General features: G+C 42.7%; 1 protein-coding gene across 1 annotated transcript in view; it reads right to left on the bottom strand.

Annotated features, from left to right (window-relative positions):
- Positions 1-6,897: 6,897 nt before the first annotated feature.
- The window catches only part of PEAK1 (pseudopodium enriched atypical kinase 1), a 71,714-nt gene continuing 68,150 nt past the window's right edge, over positions 6,898-10,461 (bottom strand). The window contains exon 5 of the mRNA XM_053402640.1: positions 6,898-9,978. Coding sequence (XP_053258615.1) covers positions 8,848-9,978 — 1,131 coding nt within the window. The 3' untranslated portion in view covers positions 6,898-8,847. The remainder of the gene's footprint in view (positions 9,979-10,461) is intronic.

Below are 10,461 nucleotides of genomic sequence, written 5' to 3'. Positions count from 1 at the left end.
ATGGTGAGTGTTGGTAGTCCATTTTTGGTCCTGTCATTAGTCAAAAAACATATGTTGCCTTCATTGAGAACTAACACGCCTCTTGCTCCATGAGTGGGGTTTTCCTCCCCTTGTGCGTGTAATTGAGTAAGCATCACTTCTAAAGAACCAGACCACTGTGGATCAAAAGTGGGCACAACCTATTTATGTCAGGAGGAAAAGAGATGTTGTTCTGTCTTGGGAACAGGAGATCCTGCACCCTTTCTTTTGATCTGCTTGGCTAGTTTCTCATTCAGCCCCTCTCATCACTTTTCAGTGCTGTTTTATAGTTTAGAGGCGCCAGCGACATCATCCGGAAGCAAAGGACTCAAATTTGGTGCGTTAGAATTTGGATGAGGACCTGCATCTTCCACAACTCGTGTTCTAAAGCAAAATAGCATTTGGGCTTCTGCCAGCTAAGCTATCAGGTGGCTATTGCAACATCTTGTGGTACTGAGTTCCACATGCATGCGTGCATGTAGAATGCGTGCTCCGTAACCCTGGGAGACTCTCAGAGCAACTGACAAAAAATATTCTCATAAGAAGGGGGGCGGGGCGCGCTTCTCTTGCACTTGATCCAAAAGCTGCAGTGAGTACAGAATGCTGTAGCACACTTGCATAGAACACCTGTGCCCAGAGTACCAGTTGCTGGAAGCCACAGGAGGAGGAGCGTGCTCCTGAGCTCAAACCCTGCTTACAGGTTTCCCAACGATGTTTGTGATGCATGTGCAGGCTCCAGGGAAGGCATGTCTAATGTTGGGAGGGGTGTGTGCCCTTTTTCAATACAGGAGCAGAAAATACCTGAACAGAGCTAAACTGGCTTCTCCCTCTATGAAACTGGTGCCTCTCCTGTGAGTAACAAAGCTTGAGCGTTTGCCTGTTATTTCTCCTGTATGGAATGATCTGAGCATCACTGCCAGGCTGCATGATCCCACGCAGCAGCTCCCTGCATGGTGCCTAATAGTTTACTTTCTTAGCGTCATAGAATGATATAATTGTAGATTTGAAAGGGACTCCAAGGGTCATCTAGTCCATCCCCACAATGCAGGAATCTCAACTAAAACATTCTTTTCCCCCAGGATGACAAGGAACCATTAATAAGTACTCTTCGATCAGTCAACCAGCTACAAAGCCGCTTAACAGCTACCTTGTTCAACCCCAATTTCATCAAGTTACCTCATTTCCTATTTTATCTATGTTAACTGCCTTGAGTCCTAGAATGGGAAAATGGTGGGATATTAATAAATTTATAAGTAAGTATAATAATAATAATAATAATAATAATAATAATAATAATAATGCTTTTGTATGGTAGAAGTCATGAAATGAGACTCGCACTATCCCCCTGGACAGCAACCAAGGAATGCTGGACTCCTTCCCTACCCAAAGTGCCTCCACTAGCAAGTATTTCTCTTGGCTGCAGAAGGGGAAAGGGGAGGCTGCCTCTTCACCCCCCCCCCACTCTCCTGGGACCAAGGACAAGTTGGCTCCTCTCCTCCCACAGTGTCAATGAAAGTCCGTGAAGTGTTGCACAAGAATTTTTTCCCGTCTGCCCATTACTTTCCCCTTGTTTTGTGTCTTTCAGACTGCATGCTATCACTTAAAGTGTTTTCATAGTTAACAAGGGTGCATTAAACATCTCTGCTTTCCATTCATGGAGTCCTTTCTACAGGTCAGTTCCATCTGGTGTGAGATCTTCCGCAGGGGAGGCACCACAGATGTTGGCATCCAGAATGCAGTAGGGACATTGGCCTTAAAAGCTGCTATCCGTTTCTGCCAGGTATCCTCAAGAAAGATCCTTCCTTCCTTCCTTGCTACCTTCCTTCCCCTAAGCTGCACCTGTTTGCATCTATCACAAAAGAGCCACACTCAGGCCGCTTTATTGTCAGCAACACTCCCAGTAGGGGAAGAAGTGAAGGCAAGGGCACACCTGGATTCTCAGTGTAATAAAACTAGTTTATTTACACAGTAACATGTATGCCACAGAGTATACAGCAAAGTACCACAGCAAACCAGAGTGTTATTGCCCTCTGATCACAAAGGTAGCCTAGGAGTTATATCTATAAAAATGTGTAAATATAGATATGAAACAACGGATACTGCGATTCTGTGAACTCCAAACACAGATTACCCAGGAGAATGGAGTCTTTCAACAGAGAAGATTATTTCCCACCTGGAGGCATTTGCAAAGAAATACCACTGCCTTTGTGTAGAACTTTTTATTTTTTAAAAATTAGCTTTTTAATAAAAACATAGGGATTGTTCTTTAATATTTTACATGCTCTGCATAATTCAATTTAAAAGAAAATATCCCTCAGGGCAAAAGCTATAAAACTTTCTAAGCCTGAGCAAGTTCAGGTTAACTACTTGTATCCTGAAAATGGTATTTTGAAGGAAAAAAAAGAATTTTTAAAATTCAAGCACATTGTGTGCATATGAGCTATGTATATAATATATAGACAGGGCACAGAAAAACAAAAGGGCAAAGTGGGTTGTTCTTGTAGTTAGTAAAATTCATTTATAAAAATATGGATAGATGCATTTCTTCCTTGTTAAAAAATATTTCAATCTTTTCTGAATTAAAGGGATAATCAAGGAGTTGGAAGCAAGGTATTGGTGTGAGTAAAGGGAAGCACTTCCATACAAGTGAGCGGGCAATTTTGTGAACTACCATCTGTTTTCCCCTCTCTTCTAGGCTCAATTGTCTGCTTTGCAGCCAAGAGCTTTCCCACAAGAAATAGGAAGGTGTAGCAACTTCTGTAGAGGTTTTCTCGGGAGTTGAGTGCTTTCAATTGATCTCCCAAGTATAAAGGCTGCAGTTAAGGGGAGCCAAACCCACTGAAACCAATAGTTAGGTGCCGTTAACTCAGTGCAGGGCTGGCACTGTGCATCTAGGCCCGTTCTATTTTGTTGGCTGTCATTTTCAAATTACGCATTCCTCTCATCAGAATTCCAAAAACAGCTGGAAAGGGCTACTTTAGCAGTTGCAGCAATTTTACAGAGTGAATATTCTTCAATATGCCTTTTGTAAAATTGATTTGGATTGGATGAATAGCTTTCAAAATGCTTGTCATGATGATGGACCTAGGGCTGCATGTCTAAGCTTGTAAATGGCAACAAAACCCCAGTGCAATTCTGCAGGGCCTTCCTAGAGAGAGCCAGGGAGACTTTGCCTCCGCTGCAGTATTGTCACCAACTACCTGTGTATTCCCTGGGGTTTGTGAAGGGTGCTCCCTGTTTAAGTCCTAATACTATGAAGCAGCAAGAGTCAGTAAAACTTCAGGAGCTGTATTTATTTGTGAACAAAAGATGAGCAGTTCAGTGCAGCACCAAAGACTTGCCACACAGGTAAGACTAAGGTTCCAAGTACTTCCAAGCTATGGAGGGATCCCACACCCAACCAGCGCAGGGAGGGGTTTCTGTTACTAACCAAGCATGGAGGTCACACACAAGTGCAACTCTTTCCTTCCTGCCCCGATTAAATGACAACCATTCATTTATATGGAAGAAGGCGAAAGGCGTACTTGGGACTGTGGCCTGGGTCACACCTCACGGTAAGCCAGAGAATGACTTGCAAACATGTGGCTCCTAGAGCGACGCTTGCACCCACTTGTTCCCCCCCCCCGGGGTCTTGAGTTCAATGAAAGTTTGGCTTAGTGCATTTTCCAAACTTGGAATCAAGTGTTATCATCCTTCGCCACAAACTGTCACCACAGGGCAAACCTTGGCTACAGAGTGTGGTTTTAAGGCGAGACCTTAACCATAATCCTGGGCTTGGACAGCATACTAAACCAAACCTAGCTGGTAATGTAACAGGGGCCAGACTGGATCAAAGCTACATCGGAAGGCTGCCTGGTGTTCCTTAATCCATCTTATATGTTACCTCAGTTCTCTCTCCATGAAGAATCTCATTTATGGGGTACTTCCGATTCCTACTTTGGTGGTTTGGGATTCAATTAATGTACAAAACAGGAGAATACATATTCATGAAACAGGAACATTGAGCCCTTATCAGTGGAATGTGGGCACTCCCTCCCTTTAGAGGTACATGGATCTCCCTCTCTGATGGCTTTCTGACACCTGCTAAAGACACCTGTTTGTCTGGCTTTTGAGGACCAAATAGGTGGTTAGTCAGTTCCTGGTCACTTCACTTCTGCATTGAATAGACTTTGTAATTCAATTATTAGCTAAATTTCTATACTGCCCTTCACCCAAGGATTACAGGTAAAAAACAAAACAATACCAGCTCCAGTTTAATTAAATAATAATTAATAATTTTATTGTTGGGTTTATGTTTAATTTACTGAAAATTTTGGTTGAAGGGTAGTATAAAATACAAGAACATAAAATGGTAACAAGTGAAAAGTTTGAGGATGCTTTGATGGGTTCTAGATGTTCCCTAATAAAAACCTGTCCCAAAGGCAGAATTCCTCTTAACTTTGTTGGATAGTTGACCAGATCCTATTCGAATAGTTGTAAACAGAGTTCAAAAGGGAACAATGTATCATGGTGCTTCCTGGCTTGAATTTGCAGAAAGGAGAGAGGGAGTAAGTTGTAAACTTAGGTACTGTCCCATTTAGCTCCTGTTATACCAGTTTCCTTAGCAACATTTCTGTTTCTTTTCTAGCCAAATTCAACATGCAGGATGGTCCTGTAAGAAGTCTGCCACTTTCCCCTTTCTCGTCTTCCATGTGCTCTGAGTTCCACACTAACGGACAGGTTGGGTATAGTCTTCCTTGATATTACTAACTAATATTAGATTTTGTAACAAGAGTTGCAGGTGGTTTATGTGTACAATTTTGTTGCTGGAGTCTGAAAAAGATTGTCAGAGCAACAGGTTTTCCAATTCTACATTGTCTAAGCAGCTATTTCAAAAGGTTCTTTTTTAAATACCCTATACAAGTTGCAGATTTGAATAATATGTTTGACTTTTAGTTTGGTTTTTCAATAGTATCAAACAAGTCTGAATCCAAGCCACCAGATAGAGTTCCCTTCTGGTTGAATTGCCAACTAAGCTTTCTTAGACTCCACGCCCTTCAAAATATGGGGAATATTGTTTTTTTAAGCTGGTAGGTAGCAGTGGGCGATTCTCACTGCAAAATTCTCTCCCTGTTAGCTTTAATTCTGTGACAAGGCACTGTTGTTAGTGTAATTAATCATTGACTCAGGTTGCCATCCCAGAAGAGATTAATGACACCAAAAGCTCTGAGAAGTACACATTCAAATTCTTTTAACCCACAATTAATTTCCCAGAACTTTTTGTGGTTAGGTTTATTGTGCTAAAATAAGCCTGAGTGTCAGCTTTCTAAATGTATATATATTTACAATAAGTAAATATATACATTTATGGTCAATATGGCTATTTTGAGAATCACAATCCTATGAATTGTGGTGAGCTCAACTCAAAAGGCTCTAAAATGCAAACCCTACAAATATATGTGCCTGTGTATTTAAGGTTTCATTCCTGATGCTTGCAGAAGCAAATTGTGAGGGCAACAAGGGCTTTTGTTTAAATGCTGTGCTGTAACAATATTTTGTTCTAGTGTCTTGGTTTGAAATCTGCTTGGTTTGGGCCCAACTCTTAAATGGCAAATGCTCAGCAAATTAATGAGACTTTGATAGGATGCTTGCAAAGGTAGCTCCAGGCACTACCAAGAATGGAAATGCTTGCCTGGTTGTACCTCTCTCTCCCTCATGCACCCTCTCTTACACAGAATTCCTCTTACCATCCTTCATTACCAAATTTACTCAGTGCTACAAAATAAGGAGACGGCAGTGAGTGTATACCCCATGCTCACCTAGAGTACACAATGCTAATACTGGTTGAAATCTGCTATCAAAATGCAAAATGAAATCACAAAGCTACTAAAAGACAAGATACAAAATTTTGGGATCTGCTGCATAAAACACACAAGGTTATGTAACATTCAATAGTCTACTCTGCACATCCACATGAAACTGACACAAAGCACGTATCTCTCTGCACAAAAGTAGAGCAGTGGTCTAAAGGAATGTGCCCTGCTGCAATGGTCAGTAGTCCATGTTCCACTAGGATGAGCATGCTGGTTAAGTGAGAACTTATGTGCACACAGATATCAGCTAGAAGCATATATAAAACTTGGGAAGGAGGTGTTCTCTACCTTTCCAGCGCATAGCTGTGAGCAACGTGGACTCATACAGGCAAGCATTGTGTCAAGCAATCACACAATTACCTGTGTGATATAGGGCTGCATGGGATATTTGTGCAAGACTCTCCAAAGAATCTGGCCAGAGGTCTGTACCAAATGCCCCATTCAGGGGGCTTCATGGAGCAAAACCACCTCTTACATTCTGGGCTGCATTACATTACATTTGGCTCTTTGGCCTTCCAGGTGTCCTTTTGACTGTGCCTCCATGATCTGTGCTCATGATGAAATTGTGGTGGTTATGCAAAACCCCACTTTCAATACTGTTTGCAAACATTTTGTGGTCAGCACTGCTTCATTTCCAATCAGTGCATAGCCCGCAACCTCTTGCTGAAATCCTGTAACCTTTTACACCATGGATGTTCATGTTTATTTTTTGTCTGGCTTTTGTTGTGCTATCGTACAAGAGTGCCCTTCCAGGTGGCAGCCATTAAAGTGGAATGAGGTGTGGACAGTGCAGAATAATTCTACCACTAATGCACTATTATTGTGTCAGTGACATGCTGCAGAATACACTCGCCATTCCCCTCACACCACCCAGTCTGGAGGGGCCTTTTGTGTGCCAGGACAGCTGCCTGCCTACAAATTTTGCACTTTTATTTTAAAGCAATACAGGACACATTCACACACTTCTTAGCTTTGTCTGGTCTTTTTCTGATAATCAATAAGTACTGAAGCAAGAAGATTCAAAGCATTTAAAGAGGCCACCACATATTTTATGCTGGGGTCAGATTTTCATGAACTACAGGGTTGGCATCAGTGAGAAATCCACACCCTGCTCCAAGACCACAGAGCTGACTTTGCTGACATAATTTCTGCAGGTCTGCTTTTCAGTTTCTGGTCCAAACATGCAAGAACTGTTCAAAGTGGCTATTTGTCTCTAAGGCTGAAGTAAACAGGTTAGTCACAGTTTAACAATAAAGAAAGGAAACATCAATCTGGAGAAAGATGACACATAAGTTTGTGCATCTATGTGCCATGAAAAGGAAAGGGGGAAGATCTAACATATGGTTAAGTCTGTTAAGCAACGTAAACACTAACACAGCTTTCTCATATAATACATAAAAAAATTGCACATATATCCATAGGAGGAGGAGCAGCAGCAGCATGGGCTCAACACAAGAGCTGTCCACATTTCAAAAACCACCCCCAACTGTGGGAATTAAATACTGGGTTGCAGTTCCATCAGTTCAGAGCTACTCAAACAAGTCCAACCAATACTGAGCAGAGAGATCAGGCGCAGTAGGACTGTACTGTAATGGATCCACAGGAAAAGGCCAGTGTGTCAGGGAAGGAGCGCAAACATTTCTACAGGCCACTGGACTTAGTAGGCAGCAATTCCCTCTGAGCCAATGATGCTTAAACAGCTAAAATGTCCAAAAACTAGATACTGACAGCAATTGGATAGCCAGATTCTACATAAACTAAAACTGCTAAACGTAACTGTTTTGTGATAGCTGCACAACATCTTTTGCCCCCAAGAGAACCACACCTGTAGAAAACTCATCTCTATTTACATAGCTTATTTGTTACATAAAGATGAGCTCTGAGCAACTTTAATACCCTGCTTCCTTGTTGCTTTGCAAAGAAGACATGGAAGCCTGGCATTTTTACCCTTGGTTTTGGGGTAAAACACCAGCCAGATAGCAGAAGGGGAATAGCTGTTCCTATTTGCTTCAAACCGTCCCTTTGCTCTTGGCATTGCTCTGTTAACATTATAATTAACAGACCATCAATAATCTCTAGCAGAACTACTGTGTCAAATGTGCTGGCAAAAAGAGAAAAACACATCTGCTGCTGCTATTGGAAATATTCTAGATTGATACATCAGAGTTAAGAAGACAAAGGCACGAAAAAGCAACACACAAGAAGGGTAAACTTGCACCTGGAACTCTGTGGGGTGAGGGGAAGCCGTGCAGGCAAGAAATCTGAATGGGAAAATGACCTGTAAGGAGAAGGGATGAGCCCATCTTTCCTGCCACACTTCCACTCAAAATCACTAGGTTGTGTTTTTATTTTTTAAAAACACACCACAAATATTGGGGCTTTCCATGTAATGTGTCCTTTGACCCCAGCAAGAATAAAAGAAACAAGGAAACTTGTTCAGTCTGCAGCTGACTGTAAGTCACACAGTGGCCGCCTGTTGTGGTCCAGGGTTGTCTCATGGGGAAGGAACAATCAAATAAAAGACTGCACCTGCAGGAAGTATGACTGATATGGCCAAGTCACCCCTGAGATGGGGCCAGAATGACAAAGGCATGAAGCAGAGGCCATGTCTTTGTGAAGAGTGGTGTGCATTCTGGTGGCTCATTCACAGCTGACTCAATTCTGTTTGCAGTTATTACTGGATGCTGCCATTTGCAGCACTCACGCCACACTCTTACACCTCCAAACAGCAATGTAATAAATAGTGGTTTCCTTAATAAATTTACACACCTCTTTGTCCAAACAAACCACCAGCTAAACTAGGCTTCAGACCTCTCCCTGGCACCTACGACAGGAAACAGAGCTTCCTGGCAAGATCAGTTTGCTCACTATTGGTGACCTTGAGTTCTAGGTTATAATTTTAAAACTGGCACACATAGATGAGGCTGGGGGTGAAGAGAGGATTGTGGTGCATCCAAGTGAAAGCAGCGGCTACAAACTAATGTTGCTGCATGATTTTCACTATGCGGCTGAGGGAGTCTGTAGTGGCAAAAGCCAGATACTGGCAACAAAGCCAGTCTTCGAGGCTGACTTTGCATTCCCTGTCCAAAGACTTCTCTGCAAACTTGATCATCATCAGCGTCCGTTTGATGTCCAGCCAGTTTTGGAGCACAGTATCTCTTTGTGCTGGTCTGGAAGAGGCATTGAGAGTCTGAAACAAATCATCCCGGGGCCCCCACAGCAAACACTGAAGGACTCCCTTGGCCTCAGATATAAGGATTCTCTCCGATGGATTAGGGTTTAGCAGGCAGTTAGCAAGCTGCTGAAGCCCCAGGGAATAAAGGGAACGACAAGGGATACTGGGCAGGTCAGCACAAGTATACTCTTTTTCCTTCAGCTCTGGATTTTCATCAAAGGGATTGCGCAGGTGTAACATTTCATAGATGAGGATGCCGGTTTGGAACTCATCACATTTCTTATACTGTGTTGCTGTGATGATCTCTGGGGCAAGGCGGGACTGGTCTCTTAGGACTTCAGGGTCCACCAGATGGCTCTTTTGTTTTGCTTGAGAGAAATTGCTCACTATAAGCCTGGCAGGGCAAGCAGCACTGGGAGAGGGCTCCACGCTCTCATTGTTCAGAAGGCTTCCCCCTGCCCTATAGTCCACCAGCAAAAGGTTCTCCAAACGCAGATCACAATGAGTGATGTGATACGGTTTCAGGTGTTCTAGACCAGAACACAACTGTAAGAGGAGGAGGCATACCTGCCTTTCATACAAGTCTGGGCTGCTGGCATGGCAGTCTGAAGACTCCAGCACAAAATCTGCCACAGTTAGGTAGGGAACTTCTCGAGTGATGACTACAACTCTGCTGCGCTGCTTGCTTGTGGCTCCTGGCAGATTTGAGCTGTCTTTCTGTGAAACGTCCACGGTGTTCTTCTGCTTGTCATCTTCCTGCTCTTCCTCATCCTCTTCTGGTGAATGGAGATCTTCCCATGGAAGCAGACGAACAGGCACATCAGCTAGGAAATGGCCACAGTCCTGCTGGATGTTGAAGTGGATGGCCAAGCTCTGGCGGATGGCCAGGCTGTGGTAATACTGTTGCGATTCTTTAGCTTTGCTCTTGCAGATCTGAAGGGATGAAAGAAAAATAGATCACTTATCACCCTTGACTACACCCTCCCATTCCAGATACAGAGCAAGGGGAAGAGCATGCCTGGAATACCTCACGTTCTGATCGCAGAAAACTCATTTTGTAATCTGGAATGTTACTATTCCCCCTTACAATGCAATTTTATGAGTTTTATATTTGCTTGTTGTCATTCACAGGGACTCTAGGACTGGCCTGACCACTCAAAATGAAGGGTTTTAGAATTGTTTTTAGAAAGTTTTGCATTATATTGCTGAAATGTGTTTATGTAGTTCAATCCCTTTTCTGTAGTGTGATGTGCCCAGCCTAAAAATGACTGAAAACAATTTAGTCAGCACAAAGTCATCATGCAAAGATGAAAAATTATAATTAGTTCAGTGGAACAACTGATGTATTATTAGTATACAAGTGTTTGAAAACCAAAATTGGATGCCAAAAGCAAAGCCTTTTCTCTCAAATGCTGC

Source organism: Podarcis raffonei, chromosome 9 (genome assembly GCF_027172205.1).
Source record: "Podarcis raffonei isolate rPodRaf1 chromosome 9, rPodRaf1.pri, whole genome shotgun sequence".
Taxonomy (NCBI): domain Eukaryota; kingdom Metazoa; phylum Chordata; class Lepidosauria; order Squamata; family Lacertidae; genus Podarcis; species Podarcis raffonei.
The sequence above is the reverse complement of the archived record's forward strand: the minus strand, read 5'-3'. Positions and strand labels throughout refer to the sequence as shown.